The sequence below is a fragment of the Salarias fasciatus genome, chromosome 2, assembly GCF_902148845.1.
Source record: "Salarias fasciatus chromosome 2, fSalaFa1.1, whole genome shotgun sequence".
In the NCBI taxonomy this organism is placed as follows: domain Eukaryota; kingdom Metazoa; phylum Chordata; class Actinopteri; order Blenniiformes; family Blenniidae; genus Salarias; species Salarias fasciatus.
In genome coordinates, this window is record NC_043746.1 from 15,113,907 (window position 1) to 15,133,521 (window position 19,615).

The window sequence follows — 19,615 nt, forward strand, 5'->3', positions numbered from 1 at the left end:
GCAGCGGTTATGTCTCTCAGACTTTTAAATGTTTAAAATCTTTACCAAGGAGCAACTGTGCTAGCAGTGATGGGCTATGACAGCTGTCCGCCACGTGAAAACACACAAATAAATCCCCTGGACATGGCAGCTATATCTGAGTTGTAGGCTGTTATCAGTCAGTCTGGGATTTCTTGTACCTACATCCAGTGTCTATCTATCTTTCTATTGCGTTACTTGGTGATTTGTTGATGTAAATTTGAGCTATTTCACTTCAAATTGTCTCAGCCTTAGCAGCGAGTAGCATCCTGAGCAGGGTGAAACCTGCCTTCCAGCCAGAAGAGTGCAGATCCCCCTGAATCCCAACCACAGGATAAAAGAGTCATGATTGTTCCTGTCTGGACAGCAGTCGAGGGGATTCCTCCCCTAAGAGTCTTTAATTTGAATATGTCAGACAGCTGAAACCTTGTGGGTCATAAATCCAGCTAACAACTTTTTGTCAAAGAAGAGCTTAAAAAATATATGGAACCACTTTGTCTCTTCTGTATATCTTTAGGTACTGAACATTAAAAACTGCATTATTTCATATTTTTTGCCATGTTAGTAAGGTCTTTGTCAGTTTTAGAAATCAGATGTCATCACTGTTTTTCGTTCCTCTCCAAAGCCTAAGAGTACTAAAATCCTGTTTAATATCACAGTAGATTACCTAATCCAGGAGATTACCTTGGCAGAAAGAGACTGAAGAACAACAGCCACACAATCGGGTGCATTTTTGTGCTTTGGGGAGTTTCTGAGCCTGGATGGGTTTAGTTTGGGTGCTTTAGAGGCACTAAAACACCCTGATGTAATTGTGATCATTTTGTGCCCTGCCTAAAATAACCTTCACATTTTTTGAGAGAGAGAGAGAGAGAGAGAGAGAGAGCGAGAGAGCGAGAGAGGGAGAGAGAGTGTCCCTCTGGCTGTGTGTGTGTGGATAGACTGTCTGATGAATGTGCTCGGAAGCCTCATCTGAATGCATTGAACCAGCAAAAATATATTAAATGGGCCAATATTGCGCAGCTTGGTTTCTCGGTATATGATAATGTGTGACAAAGAGAGAGAACAACAATGTGCTGCTTTGATGCCATCCCCAACAAACATGTTTGTGGATCGACGGTTGGAACAGATCAGTTTACACTGGTCACCTTCTACCTGTCTGCTCAGCCCCGTCTGCCCTCTGCCTGAAATGACTCCATTAAAGATGCTGACTGGCCCGATGGTGACATTACTGATTAGCTCAGTGCTTTTTAGGGATGATTCTTGTTTTTTTTTTGACGTAATCACCTCTAGTATGCACTTATATTTGTACGTGACATCAAAAACAGCTTCTAATGACAGTCATTATCTGCTTTTTGTGCATTAAAAAAAGGGCTTTTTTTCTGTATTTTCAACAAGAAATGTACTGGACAATGAGAGAAGGTTTATGAATATTTCACTGCGTATGTGATATTTTTAGGTTCTGAACCCTCTTGTCAGTTGGCATTTGAGTACAATGAGGGTCATGGGTTGAGAAATCACTCCAAGCACATTGTCAGCTCCTCTTCTGCTGTGCTTTTTTTCATATTCTGGGAAACCAAAGTAAACTTTGATACTTTGCAGGACTTTTTAACTATACCTCACTCAACTCAGTGAAAGTTTACTTCACTGAGCAAATCTCAAGGACAAAGCTCAATCACTGATTTAAAGCTTAATTGCTTTTGTCCCTTGATCATAATTTTGATGCTTCTTTTTTAACAAATTGTAATAAAAACGATCCTTTAAATCTCCTTATTCAGTTTAATGGCTCACTTTCTGACAGTTGTTCCACTCTCGAACAGTTTTTAACAGATTCATTACAGAGTGAGTCCCATCCCACCACACCCAGGCCAACGTTTCTTTATCAAACAGCTGCATATTTTAACAGCTTTGTCAGCTTGATTTCTTTCCCAGTTCAGACTGATTTAAGGTCCCGGTGACACAGTGGTGGACAGTTTGTCTCATCACGTCAGAGTAAAAGGTAAAAATATATATTTACACAGTTTTTCCATTTTTCATTTTCCGTTCACAGCAATCAGTGAGATCGCATTCACAGCCAATTTCCTTGGAATAAATGTTGCTGTCAAGGAATTGAGCGTTTAAATTGGTTTGGTCACAAAGGGACACATCGTGAATATGTGAAATGTATTTATTTTTGTCCCCTAGTGCGGTCGTGACTTTGGAGACGCTGAGGTGCCGGGACATCAGCCTCTTTCTGCATTTCTTTAAAGTCAAACTGATATTATGCGGTCTGCCTGCAACTCGAGATTGACAGCAGAGGAGGTTCAATCCCATGAATTTAACAGGAAACTATCATTGTGGCGGTAAAATTGGTAATGGTCTGTGTTGAAGGAACTTCTGATGGATGTTTGTGGCAGCTGTCAGCAGAGCAATGTTTGCTATTTGATAGAAACAGCAAAGTTGAGAAATTTTGTGACATATTATTAACATTTTTAATATTTTGGTGTTTTGAAAAAAATCCCTCAATGCGAGTTGACACAAAATGTTTTTTTTTCTCCAAAAAACTACACATACATTAATGCTCGAAAAAATGTGTTATTAAGTTGAAAGTGGCACTTTTATAAATGCTATTAAGTTATAATAGTTGTGAAGAAACAATATAGAGACAAGCTTCCTTTGCACCTCAGTGTTTCTGGATGGAGGTAAAAATCAGAAGCTTTAATATTTTTTAGGGGCTTTCTAGTTTCTTGCATTCATCTACCACATCCTTATTCTTATACGGTGAATCAGCAGCCGTCCCCTGCTGGGCGCCTCAGTGTTTAAATGGTGATAAAGGCACGGACACGTACAGCTGAACAGGTGCTCGGACTCATGGGAAGAATGTAATAGAAGTTTGGTGGCAAAAATATAAAACGGACATCCTCAGTGAGTTGCTGCCTACTTGACAGTTGGATTTACCAAAACACCGCGATCCATCTTGGTTGCTTTATTTATTCTCCATTTTTAAAGGCTTGTCAGGGGAAGAGGAAAAAAAAAACTTTCCCTCTGGTCGCATCGTCATTGAATATATCAAACTGCTTTGCTGTGAAACTTTCTGTTTCTATAAATAACACAGTTACTGGCTTACTTCTTGTTGACTTAGTTAGAAAGGTGATAAACACTTGATTTTCAGTGTTGAGATATCGGTGGTTTATGGTGTTGAACTCGCGTGGATGTGGAAAGGTCTTTCTAAACTCTAATTGGTTCATTGTGGCCAATTTTCAAAATGAAGTTTTGTATCTTTACTGAAGTCCATTTTAATGTTGCTGCCACCTTGAAACTTGATATTAAACAAGCACAGTTAAACTGTCTTTGGAAGTTTCAAGCTAAGTTGAACAGTATCACCTTGGTCATGTCATAATTTATGGAACAGCTGCAGATTTGGTTGAAATGAGTCTTATTGGGTGGTTGTGTGGCAACATAAACACTTGTCTCAGCCAGCTGATCACAGTGTGGAGGAAGCCGCCGCGTTTGGTTTTGAATCAACGTAAATCGCGATGAATTGTGTAAAATTTATTTTGACCTCAGGGAGCATGTTAATCACACTGTTTTTAACACCCAGTCACATGGCAGCGACTCAGTTTCCTGTCACAGGCATGGTGAAGATGATCTGCTGAGGTTCAAACAGATCTTCAAAATGAGGAAGTAACTAAAATACATTTTATTTCAAGAACCAAAAGGTTCATTACACTATGCCTGATTGTAACACACACTGAACCGATACGTAGATTTGCACCAGCAGCAAGGGTCACTCCTGTCATTGTGTAACAGGAAGAGTAAAGCAGGGCAAAAAGTTTTAGATCAAGATTTTTTAATGCACATTTTTATCCCATAGTCTTGATTATTATTCAAACTCTGTTTGATCTTGTCATTAAGCTTGAATCCTCTCAAACTTGTTTCTTAGTCTCGACAAGACGCTGCACTCAAATGGCCTTCAGAATGATTAAATCATCATCCAGCAGATGTCTGCCATGGACACATCACCAATAAATCAGCTGCAATTGCAACTCGTCTCTCATTCAAAGTCAAAGACACCGTTGAAGAAAACGGATATTAACCTGGTTGTTTATGTTTTTTCTGTGTGCAGCACTGATATGAAACAGTATTCATTTTTTGTATGCAGCCATTATTGCTGAAAAAAATGATCAGCTATTAACAGCAGAGACCATTAATCTTAGTAGTACTCTAAAGCTTTCATTGCATCACATGATGGGCATCTGTCTGATTTCTGCCTCAGTGACCAGTTCCCTCCCTCAGAGGCTCACAAATCATGTTTGATCATGTTCATGCAGGTGAACAACTTGAAGCCATGAATACTAGACTCGTCTCTTTATTTCTGAAAGCAGCCATTACCACTTCCATGCCCTCCAGGGGTAAAAATATGTTATACTACAAACAATTTATGTTAGATATATTTATGAAAGATGGAGTTTGCTTCTTATTAACATCCTCATTGATGTGTTTGTGCCTCACTGAGTGGAGGTTTTGTTTTTATTCAATATGAATGCTCATTTCAGTTCTGTGTCTTTGACCATCGTATGGCGTCTTTATTGTCGCTGTTATTAATTCATCAACTGTCAGTGGCACTTTCAGTTTTGAACTGGCTTGTTCCTCAGACTCAAGCGATTATTTCTTGACCTTCTCTGTGTCCAGAGATAACGCAGTGCTTTTAAGAGTTCTGACCTTAACACAACAATGATTGATTCACGCGGACTGTTGTACTGTCAGGAAAATCACTAACTTGGAGAAATCCCCAAACAATGAACTTTTTCATAGACTGAATGTGGAAACAAAGGAGATATTAGTACGACAAAGAACAACAACTTTGAACACACAACCAGACACACTTGGACTTGACATTTTTGTCTGAATGCTAGACCTACTGTTTTTTGTTTTATCCAGAGTCATAATAGGCAATCAAGAACATTTGCAAATATCTTGATGGCCTTTATGCACTGTGTAGTCTGCAGCTGGCATTATTGTTAGACTGCTGGTTCTTTAATAAATGTTACGCTGTTCAGCGATGTTATGACTACACTTACAGTGAATTCATTTCATAAATTTAATTATCTGGCCAATTGTTGAGGATGGGTTCACAAAGCTTGGAGTTAAAGAGAGGAAGTGCTGAACGATCGGCGCTGCTCCTGTTTTCTCCATCTCTCATTCCCTCTGCTGGAGAGTTTTGATGATGATGATGATGATGATGATACTGTGTTTGGAAACGGATGTCTTCATTCCAGCATCTCATATCAGCTTCAGGAGTGAGATGATCTATTCCATCATCCCCCTGTGTGTATGTTTCCTCACGAATTAAAGTTGGCACAATGGTTTGTTTTGTTTGATTATTTAATTCTGTCTCAACAGGGTTTTATTAGACAATCACGCAGCAACTGAGACTGTGTTTTCAATTCTTCTCCCCTGACTTTATTAGTTTAGTTATGTTTGCTTAGCCCTCACTTCACATTTCACTGTAATAAAACAGGAATGCTCAGGAGGGATCGCGGCTGTGGGCCTGTGTGTGTCTGGATGCAGCTGCATTCGAATTTGTGTGCACACGTCTATGCAAATTGCATTGTGTGTATATGAGAAGACACTTTGTAGTTCTGCTTGTTGATTTATTGAGGCTGTATTTTTGTGGGAAAAACAACCTTTAGAGCGTTTGCCTTGTGGTCCTGTCAAAACATGTTTACGGAGAGAACAAAAGATAATAGCATGGCTCAAAACCGTGTCGACGGCTTTTTTGCTGTGACTGTGACTTTGCCTCTGCTGTGGATCAATCCAACTTACACAGAAGTTTGTTGATGAGGGTGGCTGGGATACATGGAGGGGAAAAATATCTGATGCATTAAGCCAAGTTTGCACGTCTCCGTTGAGGCCATGAAAAGGATTTCTCTGTGCGGAGCGGCTTCTTGTTGCTTCTTTGTGTCTGACCTCAGGCTGAATCCTACCACAACTCTCCTCATTACAGCTCTAATGGGCCAATCAACACCATGTCAGCAAAAGCTGTGCTCCTCTCCCTTGCATGTAATCAACGGGCTCTTGTCGTATTTCACATGCACGTTGTGTGGATGTCTGATTTTTTGTTTTGCCCTATTTTAAACCCATCTCATGCGATGATACCTGCAAATAGTTTCTTACTTTCTTACTTACCGTGCAGGAGGGTACCTGTTGAACACGTTGTATCTGCTCATCATTGGCAGTGTGCGCATCCTAGTTTTCCTAATAAATGCATCTTAATGATAATGTTTACATACATTAATGCATTACAGTGTTGTATAAATGTTATGCAAAGAACTAATGACATATGTGCGATTAGGATGTGTACTCAAAATCCTAGGAAAATGCGTCTGAGGTTGCAATGTTACAAACTGCATAGTCTGTATCTGATGGGATAGACCAACACCAACACAGTGTGCTGCATGATTGCGAAGTGGAAGGAAAATGATAAATGTTTTTCTTTTTTTTTTTCCACATGAATAACTGAGAAATGTGCTGTTGAAAAGTATTCGGCCCCTCTGAGCCAATCCTTTGTAGAGCCATCTTTAGATGAAGTCCCAGGTCAGTCATACTGGATGGAGAGCATCTGTGAACAGCCAGTTTCCAGGTCATGTCAGAAATTTTCAACTCAATTAAAGTCTTTAAAGTCTGGCCTTTGATGTGGTTATTCTAACATGAATATGTTTAGATTGAAACCAGTGGTTCTTAAACTTTTCACAGTGTGAACAACTGACCCGAACATGAGGTTGCCACATTAGCTTTGGACTATTCACAATTAATTCAACATTTTTATGATTTTGTATTCTGAAAAACCCAAATCTATTAAAATTGTATTAAAACTATATTCATGACTTGCTTCCACGTACCACTAGGGTGAACTCATGTACCACTGGTGGTCCACATACCACAGTTTGACAATCACAAGTCGAAACCCTTATGGTAGCTCAGGCTGTACTGGATATTTCGCTGGCTTGCTGAAAGTTGAACGTTCACCCCAGTATCAGTCTTCTGCAGACTCTATCACCCTGCATATGGCTCCATCCACCAGCCCTGCCCGGCCTTCCTGTCCCTCCTGAATAAAAGCATCCTCATTCCATGATGCTGCCACCACCGTATTGTCAGGACGACACCCTCAGGGTCATGTCCAGCGTTAGCTCTCTGCCACACATATTGCTTATTATTTCATCCAAAATGATTAGCTTTGGTCTCATTTGATCAGACTCAGAGCTCATTCCCCCACATGTTTGCTTTGGCCCCAACGTGGCTTGTTGCACTGGATTGGATTTCAGGGTATCACAGTAAAGGTTTATCAATACTTTTGCAAGCCTCTGTATTTGCATCCTGTTGCTCTCCAGCAAAGTCCAATAAATGATAGTAGAGTCTCAGCAGATTATGAGAATCAGTCGACTCTTTTGAAACTTAAAGGGCTGACAAATCAAAATGTATTAATTACTCACCTGACAGACACAAACCAATTCATAGATAGTTAATTCATAGATAACGTCGAGGTCATTGTTAGCTGAGCATGGAGGTGTGGGTTGTGTGTGTGTGTGTGTGTGTGTGTGTGTGTGTGTGTGTGTCTCTATTTTGGGACAGTGTTAAGTGTGCATGGAAAGTGAGGTGGAGAGGATCAATAATGGGGATGAGAGTCAGGCCAACGGGCGCATCATTCTAATCACCTCAGATTTTAAGACTTCACCACCTGTCAGCACTGCTACCGTGTGTGTGTGTGTGTGTGTGTGTGTGTGTGTGTGTGTACATTATTTAAACACATACACACATTTTTATATCTCGTGTAGACCAAAGCTCGTCGTAGGAACCACACGCCTTTTGGCAGAGTAACAACACAGTGAGAAGAGACTGTCTGAAGCAGCGTGTTTAAACCTCTACGAGGTAAATTATAATCTGACTGCATGCTGGTGCCAACAGAGGAAGGACGAAAGGTTAGGAAGACCATTAGAGCTACTCTCTGGATTAAAATTCAGCCTCACTACACAAGAAAAGGGATCAATGAAGCCAAAAATACTGATGGAAAAAAAAGTCTTTCTCATCTGTATTCAGTGCTTGTGAAGTAGTAAAAATACATAACGCTGCGCACAGAGACTTAAATCAAGAATTGACCTTCAGAAGAAGTCTAGACTAGAAGGCTAGACATTTATTCAAAACGTATGTGCTGACTGTTGATGCTTTTAAAGTTTTCTCTACCTGTGGAGATATAAACTGATGCACAAACCTGTTTATTGCATTATATAACATTGATGCTTTGTAATGCAACATTTTGGATGATTATCACACAGTGTTTCCTCTTCTGTCCTCCAGGATCTTTGCAGGGTGAATACCAGCGGAGGCTGTATAAGGAGCTGCTGGCAAACTACAACCGATTAGAGCGACCGGTGGTCAACGACTCCGCTGCCATCCTGGTGGAGTTGGGCCTCACACTGCTGCAGATCATAGACGTGGTGAGCTAACAGCCTTCATTTCTCTGTGTGTGGCACAGTGTTTATTTTTTAGCATGTAAAAACGTCTATGAAATCGACAAAGTGACATTAAATAAGAAAATAAAAATGAAATAAGTCACCATGTAAAATATTTATTTGCTAACTTTACTTGGAAACTTTCTCTGACGTTAACAGTGTTTTTTTATGGCCAAAATCGGTAGCAATAAACAACAGCTGTCACAGCACAGCTGCTGATATTACTATGAATATGTATCGTAAACTATAAATATAAAGGGAACAGTAAAAAAGAAATATCTGAAATAACAGCTAAGTAAAGTCACTCAACTTCAAGTAGCTCAAATTCTCACGCCATAATCTTCTCACTGAACAATCATTTAACAAATAAGTACAGCAAAGATATTCAACCTGTTCCATGAAGAACATTTGCAAGTTGTAAGTGCAATAAATGACCTTCAGTTGTCGCAGGTTGTAAATTATGTCAGCCATTGTCAGAAGCTGCCACTCGTTGTCATCGAAAAGAAATAAAACTCAAATCTGAAAATAATTTGGACGAGAAGCACAAGAGTACTCTGAATATATTTCTTAGTTTCAGTTTGAGGTTATTTCTGCATGTTTTTCATTGGAGAAAACTGAAAAAATGTTGCACTATGTGGTAATGTAGGGTGCTTGTTTTACAGCAGTTAGCCTCTTCAGTATTCTATGGTTTGATAATTGACGTGAGGAGCCTAAATGAAGCTTTGGAAGGACAGGAAATAGTGACAGCCAGTTTTTTTTTTTTTTTGTGTTATCATAGCAGACGTAATCCGCTCCTCCTATTAAACGCCCATTATCATAAAGTAATACTGAACTGGGAGACATACTGCAGTTCATCCTGTCACACTTGCTTTATCACTCCCACACATACTGAGGATTTTAAGTTAATTTGAGGATTTTAAGTTAATACACTGAGCCGTCTTTGTACCTTTGTCGGCGACCTTCTGTAACTGACAACTTGAAGGTCCTGATTCCCTGCTCTCTGGAGCAGCATTGTTTTGACATTAATTCAGATTATAATGGACCCGTGTCTTTGTGCTGCTCCGCTGAGGCAGTTTGACATGAAATATTCTGTACATGAAATATTCCATAATATACGTAAAAGGGTTAAATTCCCTGGTGTTCAGAGTTTTTCAAGCAATGCTGCAAAAAAATTGCACTTAGCACAAGCTCTCCTGTTGTTTCTCCAGCCTTCGTTTTAGCTTGTCATTGTTAGTTTGTTTAGAACTAACCAAACCAGCAACATGTTAACAAGTATGATCACTTGTTGGATGAAGGGTTAACCTTCAGCAGATTCCTAAGGACAACTTCCTGTGTCCTCCGCACCATGACCCAGAAATCAATTCAGGTCAGCTATCTCTGACGTCTTTTCAAAATGTAAATGTTCCTCGCATAGCAGCGGGGTTCCTAATTAACCCCAGACTCATTAAGCTCCAGACACAAGCATCTAAACCGGAGACATGTGACGAGCCTTATATATGTTTAGCAGCGCATCTGTCCAGACGAGTCACTTCACGAAGGTGCTTTTGTGTTAAATGTGCTGATACCAGCCAGATGTCTGCTCTCATTTGACAGGACAGACAGATAGAGCAGAGTGTGTGTGTTTGTGTGTGTGTGTGTGTGGGAGTGTGTTCTTCCCACGGGGCTTTTTTGCTTCTCGCTCAGGGGTAATTTCTGGGCTGTCTGTCTGCGTCCTGATAGTTGTTGTGGTCTCATCTGTCTCAGAGCAGAGGGCCAGTGCGTGTTTCGCTCAGATTATCAGGAGCTTCTAACAGATCCATTTTGACAAGTAGCATCATTTGAAAACCGTTCATGTGCTCTTTGCACTGTGTCAAGGAGACGGGGCAGAGGGGGCATTTGTGTACCCTCCCAGTGTTTAAAAAATACTTTGAGGAGTAAAATTAATTCATTTTGCAGTTTTTGTTGGCACTTTGAGAAATGCACTCAAGCGTGTTTACAGATTCAGTCAAGGCAGCAGTTTAGATGCTTACATAAGGTAAAATGGAGATTTGGGGGGGATGTTTGTGGAGCGCAGCAAGATGCTCATTTAACCTTGCCAGAAGGACTCAGTTTCACTCAAAAGTGCATCTTTTAAGTCAGGTGAAATAACTTTGCACTCATTTCTCAACAAATTGCTGTAGTATCTTGCCTGAAATCTTGCTTGAAAGAAATATTTGATTTTAAAAATAAAGATTAGATTTTAAATCAAATGAAAAAAGAATTAAAATATATTTCTGTTACAATACTTTGTGTCGGTGAACTTTAAATGCTGTATGTAAGTTTGTTCACTGTGGTTTTACTGTTTATCTTTGCTGATTCATACTCCAAAGTTCCTTGAGCTCACTTGTGCATTGGAATTAGAGAGAACAAACAAACCTACATGCATAAAGAAATATTTATTCGCAAAAACCTGTCCAGTGTCTCCAAAGACAGTGCACTGATATCAAAGAAAATCAGTAAGAACAATCATTTACATTGTTCATAATTAGACTAGACAAAATATTTACTGTTTAAAATCCAAGTCGCTGACATATCCTGTGTCTATTTGCTCAGACTGATCTCAAACTTCTTTCAGGAGTTGAACTGGTGCCATGACCCCTTGTTCATGCTGCATAAACCCGACAATGTCATCACACTTGAGTGCTGCCTTCCCTCACCTACCTGCGTCATCTGGACTTTATGTTTGCAGCAGCCTCTGCAGTTGCCTGCATGACCTGAACACTTAACCCAAAGTCTCATTAAAGTCCAGTCTTGATGCGCGAGTCTCAGTCCTTCCAGTGCTGCTCTGCTGACGGTTGGACATCTTGGCAGTATCTAAACGATTTTGAAAAACAAACACCCTGTGTGCTGAACATCTAAGCAACCTACAGTATCTTGGTGAACTTGAATCCTCATTAACCAGTTTGGTTCGACTTACTCCACAGAGATAAACATCCTCTTCTGGGTTTCTAAGCTCCAGCTCAACCTCCCTTTTTTCCAGAAGGACACCAATGATGCAAATGCTTCCATGAATTCTAAAATTAATAGTAAAATCTGAATAAATATATTTCCCAAACTGTAGGAGTCCCAAGATATTGGAGGAGTGACTGGCTATTAAATATTGTATTTGAGTTGGATTTGGAAAAGTGAAGTTAATACATTGTGCATAAAGCCCCCGTGGCACAAAATGCTGCAGGCATTCTGACCGTGAACCGGTGAGCCAAGTTCAGACTTTCTTTATAAACATTTATTATGGCCTACAGCTCTATTTTTATCTTTTCATTGAATTGCTCTCTCTCTCTCTCTCACACACACACACACACACACACACACACACACACACACACACACACACACACACACACACACACACACACACACACACACACACACACGGGACTTTGAAATCTCTGAAGAGACATGCATCATTTGCAATCCTCACTTTCAGCTGTGATATTTGCAAGATCATCTGGGTCATTTTCTTTCAGAGAGATGTTATGAAATGGTTTATTTCCCAAAAATGATAAAGAGAAAGTTGAAAAACACAGGAAAATGGAGAGACAGTTGCACTTTGTTGATTTACAGACATTACTTTGATCCATTTCAACCCTCCTCTGCTATTTTATGATTTCTCACTGACTTCTCCTGACTTCTTTCTTTCTGCTGGGAGAACAAAAATCTGGTTCTTGCAGAAATGCAAATTTTCCCCTGCAGCTAGAAAAAATGATTCTGACAATTTCCCCAAAGCTCCGTGAACATTTTGCAAACATTTCTGAAATGTAGCATCTTTTAAAGAAAATCAAAGAGTACACTCAAAGCAGGCCTGTGATGGACACAGATGGTACATTTGGTTTAATTAGTTTATATATTATCATACATTTATATTGTACAAATTTCACAAATTAGTGCGTGTTTCTATAATCAAGCAAATCAGGGAGAAAAGGAAAACACAGAAGTCTCAGGGATTACATTCAGTACACTGCAGTAAAATACTAGTTGCAGTACCAAACAGTGTATTGTGTAGTCAAAGAAACATGATAAACTGTGTTTCTAGAAGTGCTTTGTAATCCAAACACGCCAATACAGCATGTTTGCATACATGTTGGTGAAGTATGTCCCAGAAATCAATAAGCTAAGAGTTATACTATGACATGTGTACAGACACAAATTCAATGAGACCTACATGTGCAGGCTCAGACTAAAGGTGGATCTATACGCTGTGAGACTTTGGCATCAAATCCTGGTGATATCTTTAATCACAGTGTGGAGAAGCTTTTGGATACATACATAATTAGAATGAAAAGAGAAACAGCTGGCACCATCAGGGGAAGTTCTAGTCAACGTGAGGAGCAGACTACAATGGAAATCAGGTGTAAAGCAGATCAAGTATCTAGTCAGCCTTTTTTTGTCATTATTCTGTTCTCCCTTTTGACAGACTTCAACTTGGTCCTGTAGACTCGGGACTTGGAGGATGTTTTTTCTGATCTCAGGCTGTTCATCCTCAAGGTCATGGCTTTACTCGAGAGAGGGACTGTAACTCCGGATGAAGCACAGGAGAAGCACTTCTGTTATATAACCGACTGGGGACCACAGTGTTACTTCAGAAGGACTGCTTATGTTAAGAGGTCCCAGCGTGACGGTTTATAAAACAGAGCTGTACTTCCAGCCACCTTTTACTCATTGCTTCATTTGATTTGATCTCTTTTAGAACTTTAGACAAAAAAACACTGATTTGCTGACGATTAATTCCTTTTCCACTTTACTATATATGAACGGACTTGAACGTCTCGTGACTGAACTCTTTCCTCCTCAGGACGAGAAGAACCAAGTGCTGATGACCAACGCCTGGCTGCAGCTGGTGAGTCTGAGAAGAACATTATCACCAAGTTAATCCCATTTAATCAGACTTGCAATTATCGTCTAAGGACTTAACTATGTTTTTCTTTATTGCTAGTTCCTCATTATGAAATGAATGTAGTAATTGAGGATTTTAACTGCGCACATTTAGAGGAACATGATCAAATGATATTTGATATAATTATTTTACATCCATTATTGTATCCCAATTTTTTTATGCTTAATACAAGCATGTAATACATCCAGACGATCCAGGAAAGTTAGAGCCGTGTCATCAGTACTGGAACTCAGCTGTAAGTGAATAAAAATGTGTGGAAATGAGAAATGAGCAGCTGGCCGCCACGATGCATACCACCAACAAAAACGTCACGGGGTTAATTCCTGGCTGGACGCGAGCTCTGTTCTCCTCCCCACGTTTTCCATCTCTCTACTGCAACTACTCAAAAAGGCAAAATGCCAGAAAACAAGAAAGAGAGTGTATGATTCTGTGCTGGCATCAGCGTACTGAAGATTGCATCCCTGTTGGCAGATTGTCAAGCAGAGAGTGAGACGAGGACAGGAGGGGAAAGAAGCAGTAAAAGTGGAACACACTTAAGCAAATGTTGACTTGATTTTCCATGGTCTATTTGACTAAAAGGTGAAACATTGTGATGTATTGTCTCGATTTTAATTACTCTATGTATCAGGTGTAGCCTCTTAACAGTTTTTGTTCTCATTTGAAGCATTAGGATTTTAAGATATCTCTAAATAAACAGAAAGGCTTTAAAGAAGACACCTGTGGAGCTGACGTGCCAGTTGAGGGCTTTACTGTCCTGGCTTTAGATATAAGCACAAAGAATACGCAGCAGTTATTTTACCTTCTATGCAGCTTAGTCAGTGAAAATGACAGATGCTGAAGCTTCTGTTGTTTTTGACTTACGTTATTTCTAAAAGTTTTGAAGTATTAGTAAACAAAAAACGGAATTATTTTCATTCTGTTTCAGTATTGGACAGACATCTATCTGAGCTGGAATCCTGACCACTACCCCGGTGTCCAGAACCTCCGATTCCCTTCGGATCAGGTGTGGACGCCTGACATCCTCCTTTACAACAGGTCAGAGCGGCTTTCTTCTGTTAAAGATTATGAAATGGTTATGTTCCCTTCAGATTTATGCTGAAATCTTTTGTTTCTTTTTTGATTAGTCGTACATAAACACACACGCCAGAAACACCTTTCCTGGCAGGATTTAGAATGAAATATTAGGATAATCTGTGATGTATGCCACTATTTTTTACTAAACTCTCCTTTTAATCCCCATAACCAATGAGATATCAGGGTTTCTCTGAGCCAAAGTGGAAAACACACCGATAATATTCACACGCAGGATTAATTCCCTTCAGTTTAGAGATCACTAAAAATTGTCATAGTGACTGAAAAAGGAATCATTGAGTGGTGTTGAATTCAGGTGAGTTTTCTCATAAAAGATAAACTTTGTCAAGCAAAACTCTTATTTCACTGGACGGGACAATCTCTCACACACACACACACACACACACACACACACACACACACACACACACACACACACACACACACACACACACACACACACACACACACACACACACACACACACACACCCTGTGTGAGTCAACTGTAGAAAACGTAGACAGACGCAGTAAGAACACGCAAACCTACACACAGAAAAGCCCCTAAACCTGGGTTCAAACTGGGGATTTTCTTGCTGTGAGGAGAGAGTACTAACCACTGCACCACTGAACGACCTGTACGCTGCTTGAAGTGTTTGTGGTGGTTCATTTGGGGAAACAAGTCGCTAAAATTTGATGAATTTTACATCACATTTTAAATATTTATTGTTCATAAAAGTGTGCTAAACATACAGTGAGATCCGTGGCCATCATCCTCCTTTTTTGTGCGCATGAGTGAGCGTTTTTATTTAGGTCAGGTTGGTGCTGTTTGTGCATCAACTTTTTTTTTTATGTTTTTCTTGGGAGACTGTCTCAAGTCAATTAAAGATGTAGGCCAGATATTTTTCTGGAAAACCACTAATTGCACTGCGTTTGCATGCTTGAGTCAATGTCTGAGACTGAGGGGGGGAAAAAAAACTATCAAATGAATCAATGAATGCAAAAAAAGTGCAAAAACCAGAGTCGTAAACATATAAATGTGAACTCGGAAGGAGAGCATTGGGAAGTCAAAGAAAGTTGGTTTTGTGGAGAGAAGCCTCGGCTTTTTCTCTTCACTTCTGCCGGAGAACAAACAGCAGAGAAAGGACAACACAGACATATCGCAGGGGACATGAGGACAAAACAAAGGTTTGCTAGTATTAACCTAAATTTTAAAAGCTCAGCTTTCAGACCTGCCAGGATTACCCATTCTAATCTGCGCGTTCACCCCTCTCTCTTTTCCCTCTCCTCTCACCGCTTTACTCTCTCTTTTTATCTCGTTCTATTTGGGTCTGCTGCCACCTCTTTCATAACTCACTGTCTCACTATAATTCTCTCTATTCAATCACTCTTCCCTCCATATTTTATCAGTCCCAGCTCTCACTGACTCCTCTTTATAAATCTGCCGGTCTCTGTCTGTCAAAGTGTCAGCGTGTTACTCTCACTGTCTGCCCATCTTTTAGACTGACTTCCCCCTGTGCAGTGCATCGCACTGAATCAACAAACTCACACATCCAAGCATGTGACCTTGGGTCAGAACTGACCCACCAGGGTCCATTCCAGACTGTGAGAGGCCTTTGGAAATGAAAAAGACATCTCAGTTTCTGAATGTTCTTAAAAAACTAATTACTCTATTATTATACCTCAAAAAAACTGATCTTTTGAATACTTCCTGTTTGGTTGGTTTATTTTTAGTATTCTGAAATAAAAACTAAAATAATTTTTGTGCCTCTAGTTTAGGCTGTTGCTTTGTTTTGTTATTGGTAAAGAGCTGCAGTTATGCTTTAGAAGGTTCGCAGGAGGATGCAGCAGCACCTGGTGAAAGATGATGCAGAAAGGCTTCCAGTGCTGATGTTAAAACGCTGATATTCAGCAGGTGTTGTTTTACTGAGCGTGAGCATAAGCTGAAGAAAGTCATTGGTCAGTAAAGAATTAGTGACTGTGCATGACTGCAATAAATTTAGTATCAATGCATTTTGTAGGTGTTGACATTTTCAATATGGACAAACATGGTGGCGTGACTCACCAAAGACAGGGTCACATATGCAGCACGTTTCAAGTACAAAGCCATTTAAAGAAAAATGTATTACATTAGTACATTATAGGTGGTTTTAGCAATGTTCAAATATTAACTAAATGTTTTGGGCTTCAGAAGCACAAATATTTAACCTTTAAATGACATTCATTGACCAGTCTGATCTGGGGATATTTCCAAATTTCAGTCCATTTGAATAAATATATGTGCCATTGGATGCTAGAAAACATTTTATAAAAGACTGGATGCGTTTGTCCCACTGCATAATACAGCAATAAGCAGTGTGCCTATCTTTGAAAACACACTTGTTTTACATGTATAATGCTTTACTCATGCACATTTTTTTCACGGTTTATGATATTTTCAATCTATAAATGAGGTGAACTGATCTATCATAGTTGAATATATCAGCAGCAACAGCTATCTCAGTGCTTTGCATCACAGTTTAATCTTGTAATTTATGATTATCATCAGTGTGCAATCAGGATGGAAAATATGCAGGAAGAAGCAGAGAAGTGAGGAAATAGGTCACTGGCTTGATGAACATGAAATTAAACGTGGATTTGACCGGATGGACTCAAAATTAGAGAATTTAAATCAGTTTTCGGAAACAGTTTTCCTCCACATAAAAGTAAACAGTGTTGCATTTACTATTTGAAGGCAACTGAATAGTCGTGTTAAAAGTCAGCTGAATACAACCCCAGCTTACAACTGAGGCCAAAAGGTTTATTTCTCCATGAAAATTGACAGTTTTCAATAATATCATCTATTCTCTCCGGAAACATACCTAAATCATAAGAAAAATTTGCAAGCTCTCTTCACTGTAAATATCTCTCTCAACATAAACATGCACACAGGTTGCAGACTGAAGAATAAAAGCAGAATTATTCAAGCCTTCCCATCATTACAGCCGGTAATTACAGCGCATGCACCATTACACAGGATCCATCAGGGCGCAACCAATAACACGCTGCTCTTCTTCTGTTGAATAACAGATGTTTTCACTTGTTTTCATGCTGCTCAGAGTCAAACTGAAATCTGTTAAATTAATACGAGGTTAATGATATTTATGAGGTCAGATGGCATCTTAAATATGGAACTAATTTTTTTAATGGAAGTTGCGTGTTAAAAAAAAGGGTTGTAACTCTTATTATCACAGTGTGAAATGTTTCATATTTTCAGGTCACTGTGCACACTGACTCACTCTATCTCCCAGTGCACTTTCATGCATGAATAATCCATACTGTGAGTCATGGATCATATCTGGAATCGAGTTTGTGATACGATGCCGCGGGAAAACATTTTGTTACTTGCCGTTCTTGCAAAAATTTTCTTTGATTAACAAATTACATCTTCAGGTTGATTACCATGTGACTAAAGGCTATCAGCTTGACTCCGACTAATAACTAAAACCTCTGCTTAATGTGCTGAGAAAAGCCAAAACATTTCCTCAATTAGAGGAAGGATTAAGAACGATCATCATCGGAGGACAGTTTAGCCGAACTGAGTCTGAAGGCTCTTCCCTCATCAGCGACAGTCTGCTGTAAACTTTAATTTGGCTCCAGCCTCATGATCGCTAATCTGACTGAGTGTGTGTTTGCATGTTCACATGGCTGGGTTTTTGTGTGTGTGTGTGTGTGTGTGTGTGTGTGTGTGTGTGTGTGTGTGTGTGTGTGTGTGTGTGTGTGTGTGTGTGTGTGTGTGTGTGTGTGTGTGTTTGTGTCAATCCCGGTATATAAGGCACATTGCTCTGAAACAGCTGTATAAGCTGGTGACCTCTCGACCCATTAGAAGGAAAAGTCAATGGTCTCACTTGACTGCCGATCGATGAGACACATAAAGGACGTCCACCTCAGCACAGGCTGAATCCCAATCCCAACGGCACGAGAAGCTGCACGAACAACACACACACTGACCACTGTGACTAACCTGACCTGAAGGGAGCAAGAATTAAATAAAAGGATATAGATCTGAAGTTTAGAGTAAAAGGACAGAAGTGGGATTTTGATGACTTTGCTGTGATCTTTTAGTGGAAGAAACCTTTTGACAAAAAAAAAAAAAAAGAAAGCTTTCACAGACATTTTGACTGATGTGCTGCTTCTAAAGTGTAGGGAAGTTTTACTTTACTTTGTGAGAAGGTGACAGTTAGAGCAACATCAGTCCGTCCTGTTGTGTTATTATTAAAACACTTATATTCACAGTGAAATGTGGCGTCACCCTGAAATTTCCTGCCTCACTTTTGTATAATAAGATAGATTTTGCAGGTAAATGACTCATATTGCGATCTTTATGTGTCTTACTTGTTTCTTAACTGCCTGCTTTATTATGATACTCATCTGTCTCATCTCAATGCACTTGTCCTTCCTGTCCTTCCTTCCCTTGTGAAAAATAGTTAAGAATCAACTCGGTATAATCACTCATACTCCAATAGTATGAGTACATGAGAATATTTTCCACATATTTGCAGATATTCCACAAGATTTCCATAACTGACTGCTTCTATGCTAATGACTACTGCTGTCAAAAGAAACTACCCTTAATATGACTTACTTGGTGCATTCTGTCAAGTACACCAGTTTTATGTGCACACTGCGTTGATTCAAGTATAATTTTTCATGCATTGTTTTAACATTTCCAACTTAAGCGCATCAATCAGGCGCACTGACTTGGCACAGGCCACACGCCAAAACACATTCTTCTTACTGCTATTAGAAAAAATGTAAAGCAGAAGAGACAGCGGATTGTTGTAGAATTGAAAATTCCAGAAACACCAGCGAAAAATAAACGCAGCATTTTAATTTAGTGTACCTTTAATAACTTGAAAGAAATATGCATGTTGCCAAATATTGCGAGTTAGTGATTAAAGCCACTTGTTTTGTTCAATAAATACACTGAGAGTTTAGTGGATTATGACACCTTCTGCCTCTGGTCTGGATCTGATTAATGAAATCAGTTTTGTCACAGGTATTTGTGTGTGTGTGTGTGTGTGTGTGAGTGTGTGAAGCAGCAGGTGTTGAGTGAGTGAGAGGACAGCTGGGTGACTCATGTCCCCTGG

General features: G+C 39.6%; 1 protein-coding gene across 1 annotated transcript in view; it reads left to right on the forward strand.

The window, feature by feature from the left end:
- LOC115398330 (neuronal acetylcholine receptor subunit alpha-7-like) overlaps positions 1–19,615 on the forward strand; it is a 38,095-nt gene that overhangs the window by 8,400 nt on the left and 10,080 nt on the right. Inside the window, exons 3-5 of the mRNA XM_030105039.1 lie at positions 8,350–8,489; positions 13,315–13,359; positions 14,342–14,451. Coding sequence (XP_029960899.1) covers positions 8,350–8,489; positions 13,315–13,359; positions 14,342–14,451 — 295 coding nt within the window. The remainder of the gene's footprint in view (positions 1–8,349; positions 8,490–13,314; positions 13,360–14,341; positions 14,452–19,615) is intronic.